Source organism: Aedes aegypti, chromosome 3 (genome assembly GCF_002204515.2).
Source record: "Aedes aegypti strain LVP_AGWG chromosome 3, AaegL5.0 Primary Assembly, whole genome shotgun sequence".
Classification (NCBI taxonomy): Eukaryota; Metazoa; Arthropoda; class Insecta; order Diptera; family Culicidae; genus Aedes; species Aedes aegypti.
Genome location: NC_035109.1, coordinates 337,254,704 through 337,277,659, shown reverse-complemented (window position 1 = coordinate 337,277,659; position 22,956 = coordinate 337,254,704). Strand labels below are relative to the sequence as shown.

The 22,956-nt window shown below is 36.7% G+C and overlaps 2 protein-coding genes across 4 annotated transcripts in view; one reads left to right on the top strand and one right to left on the bottom strand.

Moving 5' to 3' along the window:
* LOC5571208 (xaa-Pro dipeptidase) overlaps nucleotides 1–22,956 on the top strand; it is a 365,701-nt gene that overhangs the window by 320,985 nt on the left and 21,760 nt on the right. The gene's annotated exons all lie outside the window — the stretch shown is intronic.
* On the bottom strand, nucleotides 19,215–20,527 carry LOC5571206. The gene is made up of 3 exons (XM_001659534.2): nucleotides 20,149–20,527; nucleotides 19,729–20,091; nucleotides 19,215–19,667 (listed from the first exon to the last, which is right to left on the bottom strand). Exons 1-3 carry the CDS (start codon nucleotides 20,356–20,358, stop codon nucleotides 19,491–19,493), a joined length of 750 nt encoding a protein of 249 aa, XP_001659584.2. The 5' UTR covers nucleotides 20,359–20,527; the 3' UTR covers nucleotides 19,215–19,490.

Here is a 22,956-nt window from a genome sequence, read left to right as displayed (position 1 = left end):
TGTACGTCCAAGATTTTGTAGAATTACTAAATCTTTTATTGCAGGATTCTAACGTAACGAACATTTCTGAACTAGGGCATAAAGTATGTTTTATTCCCAAGTCAAAAAATGTTCGTTACGTTAGAATATTGCCATATCCTATGTTTAATTCAGGTGTTCATCGAAGTGCCGTTTTCACCTTTCATACTATACCATTTAATTCCACTCAACTTTGTATCCTTTGATAGATACACATATTTCGACCCAAACTACAAGGCCTTCTTCAGTGTCGTGTAATAGACTCGACTCGAATCTAGTACTCGACACAGAAGACGACCTTACAGTTGATGTCGGAATACGCGTATCTGTCAAAGTTTACAACTCTAGTGGAATTGAATGGTATAGTATTAAATTAGGTTATATTTATTTATAGGTATTCCACTAATCAGCTCGAAGTATTAACAAACAAGCTTTACATGTGCTAAGCGAAAAAGGAACTCCGTTAGCTTTAGTTGATTCATACTGAACCTAGTACTAAAACAGTGTAAGAATATATTCCATCCAACCTGAAAAAAAAACATTCCCAAAAATGGAACAGCTCTGTACTAGAATTAGACTTCATTCTGAGTCAGGTAATCGTGTGATTTAGCTTTCGGGCCTGGTTTGAAGGTCAGACTCACCATTTGAAATAACGCAGTTTGTATACTAACCTTGAATCGTCTGCCAATAAATATCCTGCTGCTTTGAAACTTCTCACGTCGGGACCCTGTCTGTAGAGCCCGGGGATGAAGTGGAAAAAAAAACTTACCACAATTTACGATCTGTTATCTCATTGGCCTCTGTGCGAAAGTGGAGACGAAACAAACAGTGTTTCATTCGAAGAGAAACAACATCAATTTGAATTCGCAACCACCCCACAATGGTCAGGCTCCATGCAAAGAGGCGACCAAAACTTAAGTAAATGATTTTGAGATTTTTGTATTAATTATTATTTTAGAACATATCGTATTAATTATATTCTTATGATGCTACAATACTGAAATCTACTTTTCTGATTCTCTTAATTGAGATTTCTTTGAAAAGTATTGAAATCCATCTTCTTAGTCCAAATTTTGGATGTCATCCGAAAATATCAATGATTGAATTAAAAAAAAAAAAACTTCCAAAAAGTACCTAAGGGAATTATCGTCGAACTTTCTGTAGATATTTGTGGTGGATTTTTACAGTAAAGTGAACTAAATAATATGCTTGAGAAAGCCCTTTCCGACGAACGCCAGATTGGGTTCTCTTTTCCATAATCAATACTTGGGCTGGGGAAGATCCAAGTGAATTATTTATTCCATTTTTGATCTCTTCAGGTGACTTGTAGTGAGTTGAATCTGTTGTACGCTCTTTTGTGGGCGAGCGACGGAATCCGAATAAATTGTGTCCGGTTCGCGTTGTGCGAACAAACAAAGCATGCGAGTGAGAAAAACGAAAATTGACAGTAGGGTTTGATCTGTTGAATCTATTGCATGCTCCTTTGTGGGCGAGCGATGGAATCCGGATCGTATCTTGTTCGCTTAGCAATCGCATTATCAGTTTTGCTCGTTCGTGTGTATGCTCAAGTATTCATTTCAAATTACATATTTATAATCTTTTCCCATATCCAAACTCCCAGGGTTTTCTTGTGAAAGTGGAGGAATCCTCGGCTTTTATAAAGCAAGTAACACGTTAACATTTCCCTCTCAACCTCAAATTAATCTGCATTTGGACGCAGCCGGCGCCGGTATTGTTTGTTATAATAATGAGAGCAGCAGTATTTACAGAGTAGTGCATGGTCGTTTGATTCGGTTGCATGATCCGGACGAGCGACAGAATAAAGACCAAACGTGTTCGGTTTGCGTTATTCGAGAGCGGACAAAAGAATTGACAGTAGTGCGTGGTTGATTCGATTACATGTTCCGGTAGGACGAGCGACAAAATCAAGACCAATCGTGTTTGATTCGCGTTATTTGAGTGCGGAAAAACACAATCAGTAGCGCGAGGTCGTTTGATTAGGTTGCATGTTGCGGATGGACGAGCGGCGGAATAAAGACCAATCGTGTTCGATTCGTGTTGTTCAAGTGCGAAAAGCTTCTGGATGAGCTATTGGTGAGATCGTTCCATGCTCATGATAATTCATTTTTATCGTTGCAAAGCTACTGAATGGTTCGTCACAACAAGTGTCGACTTTTTCGTGTTTCATTTAAATTTAATATACCTTTATGTTTTCGTCATTGCTAAAAATAACCTTTGAATAGTTCGACAATATGAATGTCGACGTAAGCCATTTTTTTGTTGCGACGTGACTTTTTTTTTCAAACAAACTTTGAATGGTTCGTCATTACATGTGTCGACAATACCCTTTTTTTCGTTGCATACAATTTTAAAATACACAAACCTTTCTGTTTTCGTCATTATTAAAAATAACCTTTGAATAGTTCGATATTATGAATGTCGACTTTTTTATAATCGCATCACCGACCAAAGGTGACTCCTAGATCTTTTTCCTTCCTCACTAACCACACCTTTCCCGTGATGATTGTGGAGATGCAGAGGTGAGACTCCCCTCTCTTCAATTGCCTCAGGGTCGGCGTACGTGTTTGACTATCGCGACCAAGAACACACTAAACTACCTTTGCTGAACACAAACCCACTTTAATTAAATCTTCGCACAAAAGGTACCTTTATTCTCCCACTTTCTTAACGCTATCTCCTACCTCACTTATTGTCTTCTTCTTCACTATGGGTGGGGCCCGTTCTTCTTGTCCTGCTACTTCACCTCTTTTCCTTCCTGAGCGGTTCCCCTCTATTTCTAGCTTCGGCTAGACGGTCGGCGGGTACTTCACCTTCTTCTTCACGGCCTCGTTTGGGGTGGACAGCCGGCTGGCACTACTCCCCTTCACACTGCCCTTCGACTCCTTGACTTTAGGCCGTTTACAAAATGGCCGCGCCTTGGTGGCGTCTAACGGCGTCTAACGGCTCACGATGGCCTTCTACGGAGAGGCGCGCGGTTCTACTCTGGGCCAACTCCTAGGTATGGCCAATCCGAGATGACCACGATACCCTTCCGGCGACTTCGACGAAAACAGGCTCCGGCCCAAGGCGCAACTCAGGATAATCTCCGACGTAGATTACAGGTAAAACTACTGGTGAACTACGGGGTCCTGGATTTATATCTTTCCTCACTTGTACCACTTTACACAATAGTTTTTTTCTTAACTTTTGTACTTTAGCATCTACTTATATGCTCGTCTTTATCTTGTGATTGCTGCAGACTTAATGATCTTTGCGATGGTGGTTACTTATCGACGATCGCAACCGTTGAAGCATTTTTCCGCAAGTTTACTGTGTTACTGTGTTGATTTTGATCATTGGTCATCAGTTAATCCTTCCAAATTCGAGAACTTGACAAAGTATATTTTGAGACTTAGGATAGCATCATTGTTTAGATTATCGAAGAAAGTGATCTGGGATCTGTCATCCGTCTTCTGATGAGATTATGGGATCGATGAACTGATGATGTAGGCCGCGCTGTTGCTAACTTATCTGATCCGAAAATATTCCAAAAAATCCTTCGTCAGTCAATAGCCACGTATATATCTCAGCCTACATAGTTTTTCTCATGTTCGGCTATTCGGTTTTTGAAGAGTGCTTTGCGAAGGCCCAAGCTGTCCGATTCATTTTTCGCGGGCTCGGAGTGATCTTTTTTTTTCAGTTAGCACTTCATTCGCACGCCATCGGAGTTATTTTATATTCCTGCCTATTCGTGTTGACGCTGCGATTGCAACTAGTCGACTGACTATAACTGTAGTCGAGGATGGATTACCAACTGGTGAGCTCGTTTCATGCTTGTAATAACACATTTGTATCATAACATGTATTTTTTTATGAATTTATTGAACAAACTATTATTGGTTCGTCACTTTAAGTGTTGACATAAGCGCTTATTCATGTTTTATAACATTTCGAGATTCATTCCTTTGAATAGTTTGATGTTTAAGATGTCGACGCATTGATAGATAACTTTTTAAACAGAGGTGACATGAATCGCATCACTTACCTAGGTGAATCCTGATCATGTAGCTTCAAAGCCTTCCCACTAACAAAACTCCTTCCCGTGGCAACCATGAAGATGCAGAGGTATACTCGGTCTTTAGTAACAATGGATGTCACACTAACATTCCTTCCCTTCCCCGATGACCGTAAGGACGTGGCCGGCGCCATTATTGACATTACTAATTTCAGAGTCCTCGAAAATGTACATTGAAGATGGTATGCTACTCCCAAGCTACATCTGTTGGTTACCTTACAATTTCGATGATTCTTGTCAATCACGGAGTAGCAACTACGAATTTTACGGTCATGGTCATGCTCATGTTCGGCTATTCGCTTTGTGAAATAATACTTTGATAAGAGTATTTTGTAAAAAAAAGCCATTTTTGAGTACTGAGCATTAATGTTTCTGGTACCACTCCGGCCGAAAAATATCTTGAAAACTTAAAAAAATAGCCAATTGTAATTTTTAGATTTCTTAGAGACTTCTCAACCGTTGTGTATGATATTTTCAAAGCAACTCCTTATTTAACATTGTGTTGTCCACATTTTTTTTTTTGATAAATTTAGTAAAAACAAAATGGCGGCCAAATTAATTTTAATAGGAAATGTCAGTCCTCCAAGGAACATCGGAATATCTTTAAAACCATATGACTGATGGTCAATATCGACACAAATTCTTAAAATAGAAAAGTTTTTTAAGAACTTTTTAAAAATTGGTACAAAAATATAATAAGCTGCTGGTAAAGGGTTAAATGGATGGGTCGTTCATCAGAAATTGAATACTTCCCTAATATTATGCATCATCTGAAAGCTAATAATTTGATTATACATAGCGATGAAAAAAATAGTTAAAGTAATGTCTTTTACTTTAATTTTGATGATTTTTAACATGGAAAAGAACTCGTGACGCGTTATGTCGCCGCCATTTTGATTAGCCACTAGAAAGCATCCTCAGATATCACAAAAAAGTGTTCAAATTTTGCATTTACTTCTTTTTTATTTGTTGGTTTTTTGAAATTTGCTGGTTTTGAATCAGGGCTGTTTGAAAAATCCAATATTTTACAGGAAGTTTGACAATATTTTTATAACAAAATCATTTCAAAACTATTTTTCCACTCTTCAAACACACTTTGATCGAACTCTATCATATAAAAACAAAATTTGAGTTTGCAATCAAATTTGATTGCATTTGTAATGAAACGTTACGCAGTTTGTGAATAGTCCCTTATGAAACATTAAAAATATCAAATAGCATTTCAAAATTGAATATTTCTTCAATTAAGGCGATAAAACTAGTTTTGGTCAATTTTTTTTCTTTTCGACCTTTGTGCCCGCGTTATAAACCGTTGTCATCACCCCGGCGGATACGAGAGCTCGCGTGACACATTCCAATTGCGCCGAAATTCAACGGTAATGGCCAGAAAATTGTTTGAATTTTGCGTGGCGAAAAATTTGAAACCTCCCTACGCCCGCACCGGGCGATCAGTGTTTTATACTGAGGGATTATTCTGAGATAATGGTTCGCTGGGTGGTAAGAATCGCACTCGAAACTGCATTCTTCGTTTCAGTTTTCCGATTTACGGCATCTGATGTAAATATACAACAGCAATTGAAATTTTCAAATAAAAAAAACTAAATTTAGCAAACATCCCTTGCAGGATTCCTCAATAGGTACGACAATCCGTTTCACACGCCTTGTCTGTGTGGATCAACCGTATCCCCTGTCGACGGTGGAGCGTTGCGAGCTGAAGCTGTTCCGTAACAAACCGTCCCAGATGAATATGGCCATTCGGTTCAGTAGGGTGGCGAAGATGTACTTCAGTGTGGAGTGGTTCGTGAAGACGGTTCGCCCCAGGCCAATGTTTCCGAAGATGGTGATTGATGTGTGCTCTGTGCTAGATGGACGCCTGGAAAACATGAATCCAATTGTCGATCACGTGTATTTGACGATCAAAAGATTTGCGGGCCATTTGTTGACCCGTCCCTGCCCAATTGAGGGCTTGTATAATTCTGGTGATCTCATAATACCGCAAAATTTCACTTTATCTTTGATGCCTCCTGGGAATTACTACATATCGATGAAGGCTTACGACGAGAAGAACCAAACTGGATTGCATTTGCATCTCCATGGGTCCATTAGGCAAACTGGCTTGCTAGGCTAGATTGTGATTGCAGGATTACAAATGCACTCCTTTGTTTGTTGTTTGTACTTTGCTTTGGAGTAGCATAATTTAAACTTTAAGAATAATAATAAATATACAAGTATTTTTTCTTCATTTCGGGTGCTGTTTGGTTCACATAAGGTGAGAAATTTTCTGAACAGTGTGTTTTAGTATTATTATGTATTACTCATTCAAAAAAAAAAATAAAATGGAACGAGCTCACCAATTGCTTCTTGGATTGAGCAGACTATGACAGATATTTACTGGATTAAGCTGAAAGCTGTAATTTAATTTCAACACATGCTTAGTAGTTTTCTTCTTAATCTTTTTTCTGACATTACATTCCAATTGGAGCAGAGCCTGTTTAGTAGAAGTTGATTTTCATGTCTACCTCAATGTTCCCTGAGATCGCATTTGCATTGGTTTTATGTTCTATAACTCGATACTTCCCTAATTCGATGATCCCTTCAATATCAAGTTTTGAAGAGTTGACTGTAATATTGGACTCCTAGAAGTATGCAATGCCCTGTTATTCATACTTTTTTAATATTCCAAAAACGATGGATTTATGTTGAATTGGAGATCGTAAAGTGAATATCAATCGATATCTTTTCAGAAATATTATTTTATGCCCATCCATACAGACTTATAGTGATGTTCGTCATACATATCTTAAATCACTTGTGTAGATGATTTTTTCTATAAATATTGTTGTTTTACCAAAAAAAATTCTCCACGTTCTCTATTAACATTCTCCAATCAAGTTCCAAGTGCAAATAGTAGTTTGATTGTTGATTCTCATGTGTTTACATATCTATTATGGAATTTGCCACAAAACCGAAATTCGATGTTTAATTATATGAAAATTATCCTTCCTTCAGATGCAATCGATAACTGAGATACTAGTACATATTTTAAAAACCTGTATAAATAAAAATGGAACATAGGTCCGAGCCGTGTCCAAAACGGACGACCTGGCAAAACAAATGGAGGTATGTCACGAGTTGGGTTGAGTACGGATCAACGGATTGACGTAAGTTTTTCATTGTTGCACTCAACAAGGCATGCGACGTGTTCGTGCAAAGAATATGTTCGGGAAAGTATCCGGAATAATCGGGAAATCGAGAGCAGACTTGCCGGGACCACTAGTATAAAATAAAAAAAAATGATGTATTCTCTGGCTTTCTTTATTAATTGACCATTTTTGCATGTGAGGGATTCCACGGAGGCATGCAAGTCGATTCTGATCGACCATTTCAAAAATATCTGAAACTTTGCACAGTTTTTCAGTTCCATCTAAATCGTCATTTTCCGATATCAAATCTTCAAGTTGAGTCACGACTAACTTTTCAAAAGGGTGTATGTGAAAATGGTTCAAAAATATTCAAAAAGCTGCACAGCAAAAACGGTTCGTTCGATTGTTAGACAACTAAAGAAACAAAGTTAGACAACTAAATAAAGATTCCAAAAAAAATACACACAGTAAAATTTTTTTTTTTTTTTTTGCGTTAAAAAACATCATTTTTGTCACAAAAACTCAAATATCTCACTGACCACCCTATCGGAATACCAACGTAATTTTTTGAGGGAAAACGGTCCATTATATTAGCTATCTACCATAAAAATTTGGTGATGGTAAGCCAATAAACAAAAAAGTTATGACATTTCAAACATGTCACAATTTTCACATTTAGTAGAAAAAAAAATTTTTTTTCGGTGTAAATTATTACGGGAACCGCAGTTTGTTGCTGATTTTATTGTTAAGGGCCTTGCACATGTGTTTATCGTTTGGCAAACACTTCCCTTACAAAAAGACCCTTGACTGGTAGAATTCGAACCCACGACCCTCAGCTAGGTCTTGTTGAATATCTGCGAGATTACCGCATAAGCATTGTATAACAGCTGAAGAACGCCCGATTTTTAACAGATCCAATCAATTTGTTTGCTTCGCGGTTGATATGGCATTGTCGGCAAAACATTACAAAACATGACATATCTGTTTACTCGTCTGAAACTTAGAGCAGCAAAGACGCTGTTCCCTGTGGATTCGATTGGTGTGACAAGGCTTAGAGCGCTGTGAGAGCTAGGTGGACAGGTTAAGTGCCGAATGATTTAGCTAGTCTGAATAAGTCGATGTTCCACGACTTAGAACTCGACTCAAGGAACCATACTAGAAATTAAATTATAAGGGTTACTTATGAGGTTACGATGGACTTTATATAAGCTAACAAATCAAATTACATGCACGTTTATTAGAAATAAATTGAATACAAATTGAGTTGAAACTGTGAAGATGCTCGTGACGCACTTGTGTAGTCAATTGATTGCTGGTTACATAACAATACTTATAACGCTTTTCATCAAAGGCTTCTATTAAATTATGCACCAAAGTCAATCTATAATCAACAGCTAAACACCTATCACTGCACGCGTCGTACGTTGAGTGTGATAACAAAATCCACCGAATCCAAAACGCAAACAAAAACAAAAATATTTTCGCCAACGCGGTTTTGAGCTTCCCGGTTACGATTAGGGTTATTGAACGGAGTCCTTGAGGAGGCGCGTACAGAATGTTTACTGATTGGCCTCTGGGCGGGAAACGTTTTTGTAGTTGTCGTCGCCGTGTTCGTATCGGATTAGTGCGCACTGGGAAAACAATTCTACTATGGCTAAAAATACACCAGCATGGCGATGGGCTTTGGGGAAATCAAAACTGTTGAAGTTTGCGAGTTTTGGGGTGATGGATTGGGATACGAACTGGTATTGAGTGGTTGGTTGGAATAATTATATAACGGAAATTACGTCTTGATTTCTCCATAGATTCCATGTGCTGGGCTGGTAGCAGGCCTCTTTTTATTTTAATCCAAACATTACATTCATTTCTTATATATAGGTTTTAAGTATTAGGAATGCTATCATGTTAATTTGATAAATTTTATAACTAAATTAAGATTCTTTTATTAACATTTTGTATTACCAAATAATTTGCCGTAGCATTTCACAAAGGTTAGTTGATTTCACCTGCCCATAAGAAAAAAAAACGGTTTCAATTAACTTAACCTAGATATACAACGCATTAATCGTGGCAATAGAAGATAGCAAGGTTTTTTTGATTCAGAATTATTATTAATTTTATTTGACATTTGTCCCAATGTTTCAACATTGGAGCTTCAGAATCATTTTTAAAATTTTATTTGAATCCTCTGCAGAGCATTCTTCCTGGTATTAAAACAGCTAGTCCATATTGGTACAGCATAAAGCATCTTCTTCCTATTGGCATTTACGTCCCTACTGGGACAGAGCCGCCTATTCAGCGTAGTGTTCTAATGAGCACTTCCATAGTTTTTTTTTACTGAGAGCTTTCTTTGCCTAAGTTGGCATTTTTGCATTCGTATATCGTGTGGCAGGTACGATGATACTTTATGCCCAGGGAAGTCAAGGAAATTTACATTACGAAAAGATCCTGGACCGACCGAGAATCGAACCCAGACACCTTCAGCATGGCTTTGCTTTGTAATCGCGAACCCTAACCACTCGGCTAACGAAGGCCCCAAACACAGCATGGCTGACTTTAAAATTTGTTCGGAATTCAAGTTTTGATTTTCTTTTAATTAGTGTATAAAGACGTTTTATATAATTGTTGCATTTGACATGAATGCCCGCAACGTGATTTTTGAAAGTTGATTTTTTATCTAGCATAAGCCTTAGATACTTAATTTCTTCTGAAAAATTTATTGGAATCCCTCTCATCGTGGCAACATGACTACTTGAAGGTATCAAATAAAGAGCAATTTTTAAAGCAAGTCTCTATTTTTAATTAAAGGTCTCTTTTTTAATAAAAAAAGATCTTCAAAGTCACTATTTCCCTTCTTCTTGCAGTAAACTATAATTCGAAGTAAATAATCAGGATTTTTTACAGAGATTACTATAAATTTTTTTCAAAATACTATTTTAGGATCTCCTTCGGAGATTCTTACGTGATTTTTACTTTTCCATCGATTTTTCCAGTAGTTACTTTAGTAAATCTCCCAAAGATTTCTTCAGGAGTTCTTCCAAGAAAATTCCCAAAGGTTTAATCCAAAGTTAGATCGTTCCAAGTGTTCGTACAAAAAAACCATCAAATAGTTCCTATGCCGATTGCTCAGTTATTTTTCCATCCACTTGCTTCCATTGCTTCCATTCTTCCAGGGTTTATTACTGAAAATCTAGCTAAAACTCTTCCAGGAATTTTTCACTTTGCGATTCAGCATTGATTTTTTAGACATTTTTCCAGAGATTTCTCCAAAATTTCATCCACGAATTACTCCTGCAGTTCGTCCAAACATATCTCGATTTATTTTTTCAAGGTAGGTAGGCGGGATATTTTTTAATTTTCTTCAAAAATTTGTTGCACCGCGTCTATATATAGTCTAGAGAAGGAGTGCATGAATTAAAACTAACCGGTCGGATAGGTACCAAGCTCGTTTTACCCAAATTCTCCAATTTATCAGGTTTTTGATAATACTTCACATATTATATGCAGGGAAACTATTTATGTTTATAACGTTCTTCACTGCCCATAAAAGCATAACTGTCTCATATAGATTTTCGAACCAACACCCTTTTTCATCGCAACATTCATATTCCAACATATAGGGGGAGATCCCCCAGTACCGGACACTTAAGCCACTAAATTCATAATTCACAAAATATTGGTTTTATGTGCTCCTGTTACCCATTTATGATAAATATTATCATTTTTATAGTGTACAAAAATAAATTTGAAGATAAAAATGTACATTTTGACATTGCACTTTGAAGATGTATTTTAATACCAAATTTATCGATCTTAAAAGTTGGCACCCAATACCGGACACGATCTGAAAATGCATCGAATTCTGTAAATTTGAACATCACTCAATGTTTTTATTATAGGAATAGTATTTTATTGCCAACTCAATGCATTTGCAACATTTACAAGAACGATTTGAGTTTTTCTTAGTTTGCAAAATGTTTATTAAAAACTTCTTTCATATATGATGAAAAATAGCACGTTTTACGATATTGTTCTAAATGTGCATTATTGTTAATTTTATTGCATGTTTGATACCATGATCGATGGAATCCATGAAAAATGGATGTATTTTGAGACACTGCTGCAAATATTACAAAGATATCATGTAACAAATCAAGCTGTCTGAAACTGAGGGACAGGAGGTGCTTAACCTAAATTGTAGTTTGTTAACATTTTGTCAATTATAGTAGAAAATACATTTTTACTATGAAATTATGATTATGTTGGATTATGCTTGCGTGATCCAAAGTATTTTGTCATATTCTAAATAATTACTGAATAGACTCAAATTTAAGGAGATACGTCAAATTTTTGACGATTTTTAAACATTCCTACTTTTCCAAAAAAAGCTTGCATATTTCAAGGAAGTGTTATTCTATGCAAATACTAGTCTCCATAATAAGTTTCTTTTCTTATAATAAACCATCTTGATTGGAGCATGATTTCTCAATTTTTCGACTTTGTCCGGTATTGGGTGCTGTCCGGTACTGGGGGATTTCCCCTTACTTTACTAAGCATATAAAAATTTACACACTTTGTTTGAAAATGTCGTGGAAAAATATGTAGTTGACGCAGTCCCATATTGAAAAATAAAGGCATAACAGTCTCTATATGAACTTTCAATCAAAATAGCAACTGCAAAACGTGAATTTCGGACAAGTTCATATTTTTGGCTGATTACTCATTTTGCGTTAATTGTGCGGTAATGCCAAATGAATATAACATGCAAAAATGTATTAGAAAATTATGAAAATTTGTTTGAGAAGACAAAATTCAAACTTTGATCGCTGTTTTCTCAATGCCAACTAATTCCATATGGGACAGTTATGCTTTTATGGGCAGTTTAGACGATACGAGAATAAAGATGTGAGTACAGGAGTTGGACCTGAACGCATGGATCATTATCATACCCATTTTATCCAAATTTCCCATTTTTATCAGACATTTCGTAGGATTTCTCACCTACAAAGAAACCGTTTATGAGTTGTTCAAATAACGTCAAATGTCGTTTCCCCGAATGTTATTTCCCCGAATGCCAGTTATCCGAACGACCCGTTCCCCCGAATGATCCGTTTCCCCGAAAAGTGATGCGGTTAAAAAGTACTTAAGACCAGTGCTGGGAATGGTAATAGTAGTACACGCTATGTCTGAACCAGACGATTATAAAAATCGAATGTACATCGGATTTTTCTCGCTATTTGATCCATATTTTCATAATCGGAAAGTTTTAAAATATTCTATCGGTGAAATTTTGATTTTTTTACACTTTTCAGCTATTTCATTCAGCGCATTTCAGCCCATATAAAATGTATGGAAAAAAAATTCACCGATAGAATATTTTAAAACCTTCCTATTATGAAAATATGGATCAAATACCGTAAGGCGGGGTGACATTGGGCCATAAGGGTGACTTTGGGCCAAGGTTTTTACAGCAAGCTAATGCCAGAATAATGAAAACAATGTGTCAAGCTTCAAGAATACGTTATAAATAGCCAATAAATGGTCATAGATTAGTTTTTTGACATTCCTACTAGCCATGAGATGCATCGATAGAGGCGGTCAAAGTCACCCCCTAGGCCCAATGTCACCCCGCACGGCGGTACTGATCTCTAGCGAGAAAAAATCCTATGTACATTCGATTATTTTAATCGTCTGGTTCAGACATAGCGTGTAGTAGGCTTGAATTTCGAGAAACTCACGTGGAGTAGTTCAAAAACGTGAATCTCACCAAGAAGCCTATGTTGGGTGCATGAATTTTCTGAATCGGTAGTGTCATTGAAGGCTTCAAATACGGGAAATGCAGCGGGAAAAAGAACATTTTTCTTCAGTAATTTTGGGTTGCCCTTAGCAATGGTTGTTTTGCTATTTTCAAGGCTTTTTGCCTAGAGCAGCGATGGGCGTGAGTTTCACTGGCTTCGATGACTGTGATTTGCCTTGCTTGGCTACTGTAGAGTGAATTTCAGATTTTTTCCCAACCCTGCTTAAGACTATTCTAGCAAATGAAGGCGATATTTGAACATTTTCGGCTAAATACATATTGCCAAAAATGCTGAGGATGGTAAATAAAGAAGGATGTAAAAAATATATATTCGATGACTGGTTCGTTCTACGCCTTCAAATGCAAAAAGTTATGACAATTATGATGGTTAAAAACTTAACGGCGAACTGGACCATTGGGGGAAACGGCGTTCGGGGAAACGAAATTTGGGGAACCGAAATTCGGGGAACCGACATTCGGGGAAAAGTAGCACAACCACCATAGTATATGATGGTGATACCCAAGATTTATTGAAGTGAAGGTTCAGCAATCTAAGCAGTCAGTGGGTGCGAAGTAAGGTCAGCTGCATGGGAAGTGGAAGTGACAGCTGGCGAGTTGATTAGCTGGCGGCTTTGTGTACTCTGTTCTTCAATCTACCGTTTCTATGGAATTGTTAGGGGTTATTTACTGCTAGTAAGAGCAGTTGAGTGAAAATTTTCTCGTCCATGAGCCTGCTAACGGTGCGTTAAACTTCAACCAGAACAAAGTCGCCTATTGTTTCAAAATGGCGGAATGAAGAATCTGGCAGATTGGATTACCTCCCTTCTAGATACCTTGGTGATACCGTTTATGAGCTACACTGCCCGTAACTTCATATTTGTAACATTCGACAAAAGTAGGCATTGCGTAAATTTGTGAACCAAGTGTGAATTTTATGGCAGTATGGAACGCAACTACAATTTCTAAAAATTATCAAAAATTCAAAAGTGCTTATTTGAGGCTGAAATTTTGTACAAATCATATCGCTTACTTGGTAAATAGTCGAAACATAACTCTAATAGATTCATCGCTACTTCATTATTGGACTCATGTATAATCTCAATCTGACTTTTATGCAGTTACAATTACTAATGTGACCAAACAACTTGGTATTTTTTCGGATTTTCTAGAACAAACTAACAAATTTCAGTGAGTTGATGGAAAGCATTTATCATTTGATGACTCACCCTGGTATTAATTCGAAATTGTCAAAAATGTCGAATGTGACAAAGTTATGGGCAGTATAAACATTACGTTTTTGCAGCGATAATAGTCTAAGAAAGTAAGTGCATTAATTAAAACTGCCGCAAGGATAGGTATCATACTCATTTTACCCAAATTCCCTAATTTTTTCAAACCTTTTAAAAGATTTTTGTTATTACATGTAGAAAAGCTGATAATGGGCTACTGGAATAAAGTTTTCCAAGTGACAACAGTCTAAGAAAGTGAGTGCAGGAATTTAAACAGACCGCACGGAAGGGTATCATGCTCATTTTACCCAAATTCCCCATATGATCAGGCTTCTGCAAGGACTGCTAATCGTCACTCTCATGTAAGCAATTAAACTTTATAAATAGTTGAAATGACGTTTTCTAAGTGACAACAGTCTAAGGAAATTACTGCTAGAAGTGGAACTGATCGCACGTATTGTCTTATGCTTAATTTACTTAATTGATTATTTTTATTTAAAAAAACAGTCGTTGCTATTGTAATTTGAAATCAAATTATCTAGACGACAATAGTCTAAGGAAGAAAGTATAGTGATTATAACTGACCGCGCAGATCGTTATCATGCTTATTTTACTTATATTCCCCATTTCAATTTTGTTTATAGTTTTATGAAAATGGAAATATGTGTAAATTGAGCATAATAATGAACCTTGCGATCAGTTTCTATTCATACATAAATTTTCTTAGACTATTATCACTTAGAAATCGTTATTTCAATAGCTCATAATAGAATTTCTTGGACATAGCATTAGAAATACATTACATTTGTGATTTAATTAGAAATGTGGGTCAAATTAACATTTTAACAATTCGTTCGCCCAGTTTAAATTACTGCTTAGATAAAATTACCTAAATAACTCATTAGAGGTTATTTTTGCTTATACTAGAAGAAGCCCAATCAAGGATCAGATAAATATGGAGAATTTGGGTGAAATGAGCATGATCATAATCCTTGTGTAACTGTTGATTCCAGTACTTATTTTCTTCGACTACAATTGCCCAGAAAACGATCATAATAAATTCCTCATGATATGAGAAATCTCACCAAAGCCTGATAAAAAGAGGAATTTCGATTAAAAGAGCATGATACCAATCCGTGCTGTCAGTCTTAGTTATTGCAAAGTTCATTATCAGCTTTCCTGAAAAAAATATGAGAAGTCAAGAGACTGAAATATAGGAATTTTGGGTAAAATCAAACGTCCTTCCTTGTGGTCAGACCGATATGCCGATAAACAAATTCAAAATATAATTATCACGGTCGATACCTTTGTACTTAAAATAATATGAAATTGATATGATTTATTTCTTATGGCCCAATGGCTGATGCACCATTATTTTACTCTCAGCAAAAAAGTGAAGTTAAAAGCGTGTTAAAATTTGGTTTAGATTACTGAAGAAAGTATATTTGTATGAAAGAGAGCCAAATTTTGAGTTTTAATCACAATAATCTTCGCATTTTTATCGATCCATAACAAATTGTAAGCGTTTTTCTCCAAATATTTTGATAGGTTATCTCAGAATAAAATATTTTGAAAATAATACATGGAAAGTAAATTCAATTTCAATGAAACAGTGTTCACAATTTTGATGATTGTCATTGTGCTTTGAGAGGTCTTCTGAAAATTAAGCTTTTGTTAAAATTTGACGTGGAGACTAAGTAATCAAATCTATGAAGGCGTAGGTTACTATTCATATCAATACTACATTATTACTTCCGCCAGGACGTATTTTAAACCTAAAAATTCTTCTCAATATTCAATTTGAAAAAAAAAAAAAGATTCAGATCTCAATGACAATCGTTAAATTTGTCTATCATAATTCAAAAACGAGCGCGTGTAGAGGTAAAGAACAGATAAAATTGTTAGGTGCCAAATAAATTCCTTCTCAGATGTATATGGTTGCATTAAAATATGAGTGTCTCTATTAAACATTGAATCTATTGCTCCCACTTTCGCCCCCTTTCTAGCACTTTCGCCCCTCTGGCCGTAAAAATCGCTCCCAGGGGGGCGAATTCGCCCACTTTGGGAATCACTGCTCTAGGCTATTATCACTTAAAAAACGTCATAACGGTTTTTCTGCGTATAATATGATAAATCATATGAAAAATCCGATAAATTGGGGAATTTAGGTGAAATGGACATGATAACTATTCGTGCGGTCAGGTCCAACTTTTGCACTCACATCTTTATATGTGTATTGTCTAAAAATCGTTATTTCAATAGCTCATACACAGTTCCCTGCATATAATGTGAGAAATCCTAACAAAAATCTAAAAAAATGGGGAATTTGGATAAAATGGGCATAATAACAATCAGTGCGGCTATCAGAACCATTTCCATTAAATTCCTTAGACATTTTTACATAAGATACTAGTATTTTATCAAGGATTACTCGTTGCCTTCAGAAGATACAGCATTCCTCGTCGGTCGTTGCGTATCGTATCGATGACCTCAGAAAGTCTGAAGAAGTCGTGCGAAGTACGTATATATCCTCCACTATGGTAGGTATATGGTCTTTACATGCATTTTATACGATGGAAAGGTTCATATAGTATGATGTATAACCAAAGTTATACCAACCAAAATGTGGACTGGATAAAGAGTTTTTTAGAGATCCTCTCCCGTATTCTACAGAAGTTTCGTTAGCAATTACTATAGGATTTGTTTTAGCGATGTTTTGTGGATTTTTCAGAGATTTCTCCAATGAAATCTTAAAAAAATGGTTCCCTGGATAAATTCCAATATAAATAATAGGCTTGATAAATTCTAGTATAAATAAGAATAGGATTTCTGAAGTCCTTAAATAAACTAATTGTTGAAATCTAGGAAAAACTGCTCGACAATTTTGAAGAATTCTAAGAAACCAGTGGTACTCAAGGTCACGGCCCCCTTAGACGTCCAACAAAAATTCCACGGACCCCTCAGAATCAAAGTTCATGAAAACCTTCCAAATATCTGTCCTTGAAAGACACACGAAAAAGTCGCGTCTGTTAGACATCAAAGATAATGCAAAATTTCTGCCAAGATCATCTGGAAATCACTAAGTATACTAACAAATGAGAATACCAGACATCCAAAAGTCCGATACAGAACTGAAAAAGATTCATTCTTCTTCTTCTTTCTGGCGTTACGTCCCAACTGGGACAGAGCCTGCTTCTCAGCTTAGTGTTCTTATGAGCACTTCCACAGTTATTAACTGAGAGCTTACTGTGCCAATGACCATTTTTGCATGCGTATATCGTGTGGCAGGTACGAAGATACTCTATGCCCTGGGAATCGAGAAAATTTCCTTTTACGAAAAGATCCTCGACCAGCGGGATTCGAACCCACGACCCTCAGCATGGTCATGCTGAATAGCTGCGCGTTTACCGCTACGGCTATCTGGGCCCCTCGAATCATACATACATACATAAAACAAAAACAAACAGGCAGACAGTTGAAACTAAAATCTTCCGCAATTATTTTGTCAAAGATATTTCCAGAAGTACAACCATTTCTCTGAAAATCATCCCAAAAGAGTTTCAGAAAGATTTGAAAATTGTATCCCAATTGATTCCATCGAAATCCATCTAACAAATAGTTCAAAAATAGGATAAGTTCCTACCAAGTTTTAAACCTGCAAGCTGATTTAAATATTTTATGAAACATGCTAATGAACTTCATGGGAGGCAAGTTTCGCCGTTGGATCTTCGCAGAAAATTTAATCTAGGAAATCTTAGTACTGCATACATCAGTCAAAAATCTTTTCTCCTTCAAAATCTTTCTATGAATTCCAGAAGATTCCTCCAATGGTTTGAGTGAAAACTGTGAAGAATTTCTTCAATCCGTTTTGAACAACATTTTGACGATCTTGCCTAAAAAGCTGGCAAAATCTTCCAATTATGCATCCAATAATATACCAGAAGTGAAAGTTGATGTTCCTTTGGATACTTCGAGGAACGAAATTTAGTTTTCAAGTTTACGTTGGAAACAATGCAGCTGATGAGAAAAACTATGCTTGTATTCTCTCAATGACAGGATGACTTTGTCAAGTATTTTATTTATACGTAATTATGTAGAAAAAAAGTACCAACTTAATAAAATTTCAAGAATTTCGAAATGTAAAAAATCTGAACACTGCTAACATTGATCCTTTGCAAGACAGGCGTGACAAGAGACTCCTCATATTAATCATAAATCAAGATAAACTACCTTTAGTTATAATGACTTCGCGAACCCTCTGAGATGCCGTCACGTCTGTGGACCACCGGTTCGGAACCACTGACCCAAACGGGAATCATAGGTGAAATCATAGCGAATCAATTAAAGACTCACTGGATGAACTTCAGGATTTTCTTGAGAAACTTGTACAAGAATTTTTAAGAAATCTGGAGTAATTGCTGGGGTTATCTATAAAAAAATTTCAAGTTGAATTCTTCAAAGTACCTTGAACCAATTTCAAGGAGGAACTCCTTAAGAAGGCCTTAAAAGAATCAGTAAATGATTTTTTTACGGCAAATATTTGAAGTAGTTAGTGATGAAATTCCAGGAAAAACAACTTGAAAAAATTCAGGCAGTAATACGAGTAGTAATCAGGGCTGTTAAATGTCATGAATTTCACGTGACTTTGACATTTGAATATTGCTAATATCATCGCTCCTAGTGGAAAAAGTCATCGGAAAATGTTTTTCCCGGTGACCTTTTCCGAATTACTATCGATTGCCAATATTTGCTTATGCGATATTTCGCATGCGAGAATACTATAAGCATTTTAATTTTTCCAAAATTTTGACATTTAACAGCACTTGTTAGTAATACTTGTAATTCCCAAAAAAAAATGTTCGTAGAGAAATGTCTGGCTGGATTGCTGGATACTAAACTTTTATATTCTGATTCCTGTTTGGATCATTTCTGTTTTCTTGGTTCCTGTGTGTTCTCTTTTTGGCTCCCGTTCGATTTCGTTTTTGTTCTTGTTTGGTCTCTTTTTTTAAGCATAAGGTCTCTAAATTTCTTATGTTAAAGGTAGTAAGTCGCTACCAGCCCTGCACGTGTTCTGCAGATTCCTGATGGAACAGGGTTGTCGTATAGACTTCTTTCCTCGGAATTAGAATTCAAACTCCATCCAAAGCACTGGAGCAAATAACGTTTAATTTATTGCTGGCATGTAGTAGCATAATTAACATTGGCATGCTTTCACGTCGGAACAGCATTTATCCCATCGACAAATCCACAATGCCGATGGCTCGAACCGAACCAAATACCTGCGAATGCATGACTGTTTGATTTTTTTCGTTGAAGTATCGCATATCCAGTCGATACTCTCCGGCAGGCAGAAACTGCGGAGCCATGGACTCATCAATTCTGAAATCTTCGAACGCGACGACACCCTGAAATAAGTTTGGAAAACCATACTAAATCGTTTGACCCACAATAGGAAGTTCTACCAACCTTATACGGGCAGCCCGTGCGGATGGCCGTCGGGTTGTTCTTCTCCAGGATACTCAGAATGAACATTGCCGTTTGGTCCAGCGAGGGAGCTACACTCGCATAGCCGCGGTTCTTGAACTTCTCCAGATAGCTGCACACGTCGAAGGTGGTCTCCATCAGCAGCGGTTGATAGGTCAGATGGTACTTGTAGTACATTGCGAAGGTGAGAAAAATATGATCCACCTGATCGACCTCGACGCGAAACAGCATCCTGGAGGGTTGATCTCGATACAGCTTCAATCGGCAGGTCACATTCCAGGCTATTTCGTACGGAAGATCTACGCAGATGGCTTTGGTGAGACGGATTTTGTAGGTGGTCTTTCCCTACGAATCGATAGTCAATCATGCTACTGAAATGTCCTCAAATTTAAACAAATTTACCTCATTCCGAACAAGTGGATTCTTTGTTGGACTACTTTTGACGACGCTCAACGTTAGGGTTAGTACAACCAGGAGTGTAAACCCGAAATTCACTGCTAACATATTGAGGTTCCTCTGGAGCAGTTGAAGGATGACAACGATCAACCATGTGGCAGATAAACGTGTGATCATCGGGATGATGGCTAGGGTTGGTCTACTAACCGGACTCATTAGCTGGGTGCTTTGGCAGAAATAATTACCGTCTGGCTGATGTTATCTCTGGACTAACGATGCGTTAATATCTGCAAATTTCCAGTGTGAATCATAGCTCTATCAAGTTGTGCCACTATAGCGTAACCAGACATGAGTGTCGATTTGTAGCTTCTGTTATTAGATGTCTAACTACAGTGTTTCAATCAACAACAATTGCTCAGTAGGTTATCTGGAAACTCAAGGAAGGTTTACATCTTCTTCTTCTTCTTTCTAGCGTTATGTCCAAATTGGAACAGAGCCTGCTTCGTAGCGTATTATTCTGATGAACACCTCCACAGTTATTAACTGAGAGCTTTCTTTGCAAATTGAACATTTTTGTAGGAGATCGAGAAGATACTCTATGCCCGGAAAAGTCGAGAACATTTCCTTTACGAAAAGATCCTCGACCGGCGACCCCGTTTACCGCTACGGCTATTTTGACCTACGTATAACCCGATTTGATACAAATTAGTAGGGTGTGGATTCAATACCCTGATAGCCCTACATGTTTGTCCTCTTCTAGAAATCCATCTACGATTGATTTGGTCTTAACCGACTCTAGTCATCTTTGTAGCCAATTAGTTACTCATGCTGATTTTGATTCTGATCATGTCCCTGTTACATTTCAAATATCCCAAGAAGCGATTCTCAATCCTATCAGCTCCACTTTCAATTATTTACGAGCCGACTGGAATATATATAAAACGTATGTTGACTCTAATCTTGATGTTAACATTTCTTTAGAAACTAAACTTGATATTGACAATGCTCTTGAAACTTTAACAAATTCCATTGTTGAAGCCCGGAGCATTGCAATTCCAAAATGTGAAGTAAAATTTGAATCCGTGATTATAGACGATGATCTTAAACTCTTGATCCGTCTTAAAAACGTGAGGAGAAGGCAATTTCAACGCACTCGCGATCCTGCTATGAAAATTATATGGCAGGATTTGCAGAAAGAAATCAAGAAACGTTTTGCTCAATTAAGAAACAAAAATTTTGAAAATAAAATTTCTCAATTGGACCCCGGCTCTAAGCCCTTTTGGAAATTATCTAAAATCTTGAAAAAACCTCAGAAGCCAATACCGGCATTGAAAGAGGAAAACAAATTATTACTAACTAATTGCGAAAAAGCTCAAAAACTTGCCATGCAGTTTGAAAGTGCGCACAATTTTAATTTAGGACTTACTAGTCCAATTGAAGATGAAGTTACTCAGGAGTTCGAAAATATTCTCAATCAAGAGAACGTTTTCGAAAATGCCTGGGAGACTGATTTGGAAGAAGTGAGAACTATTATTAAAAATTCAAAAATATGAAAGCTCCTGGCGATGATGGAATTTTCTACATCCTCATCAAGAAACTTTCAGAAAGTAGCTTATCATTTTCAATTGATATATTTAACAAATGTTTTCAATTAGCATATTTTCCTGACAAATGTAAAAATGCTAAGGTTGTTCCAATTTTAAAACCAGACAAAAATCCTGCAGAAGCTTCTAGCTATCGTGCAATCAGTTTGCTTTCCTCCATCAGTAAACTTTTTGAAAAGGTTATTTTGAACAGAATGATGGCCCACATCAACGAAAATTCAATTTTTGCCAATGAACAGTTCGGATTCCGCCACGGACATTCGACCACTCATCAACTTTTACGTGTAACAAATTTGATCCGTTCCAACAAATCTGAAGGCTATTCTACTGGTCTTGCTCTTCTAGACATAGAAAAAGCATTCGACAGTGTCTGGCATGAAAGTTTGATTATAAAATTAAAAAACTTTAATTTTCCAACATACATTGTTAGAATAATTCAAAGTTATCTGTCAAATCGTACACTTCAGGTTAATTATCAGAACTCCAGATCTGAAAGACTTCCTGTAAGAGCTGGTGTTCCTCAAGGCAGCATTTTCGTACCAATACAATACCGTACACTATTTTCACATCTGACTTACCTGAGTTACCTCAGGGATGTCAAAAATCTTTGTTTGCGGATGACACAGGCCTCTCCGCCAAAGGACGAAGCCTGCGTGTCATCTGTAGTCGATTGCAAAAAAAGTTTGGATATTTTTTCTTCATACTTGCAAAAATGGAAGATTTCTCCTAATGCTTCCAAAACTCAACTCATAATATTCCCACATAAACCAAAAGCTCTTTATTTGAAACCTTCAAGTAGACATGTTGTCACGATGAGAGGGGTTCCAATAAATTGGTCAGATGAAGTTAAGTATCTAGGGCTCATGCTAGATAAGAATTTCACTTTCAAAAATCACATTGAGGGCATTCAAGCCAAATGTAACAAATATGTAAAATGTCTCTATCCCCTTATTAATGGAAAATCAAAACTTTGTCTTAAAAACAAGCTTTTGATATTCAAACAAATTTTCAGGCCAGCCATGTTGTATGCTGTACCAATATGGACTAGCTGTTGTAATACCAGGAAGAAAGCTCTGCAGAGAATTCAAAATAAAATTTTGAAAATGATTCTGAGGCTTCCTCCCTGGTATAGTACCAATGAGTTACATAGAATATCCAATGTTGAAACATTGGAACAAATGTCAAATAAAATAATAAATAATTTCAGGCA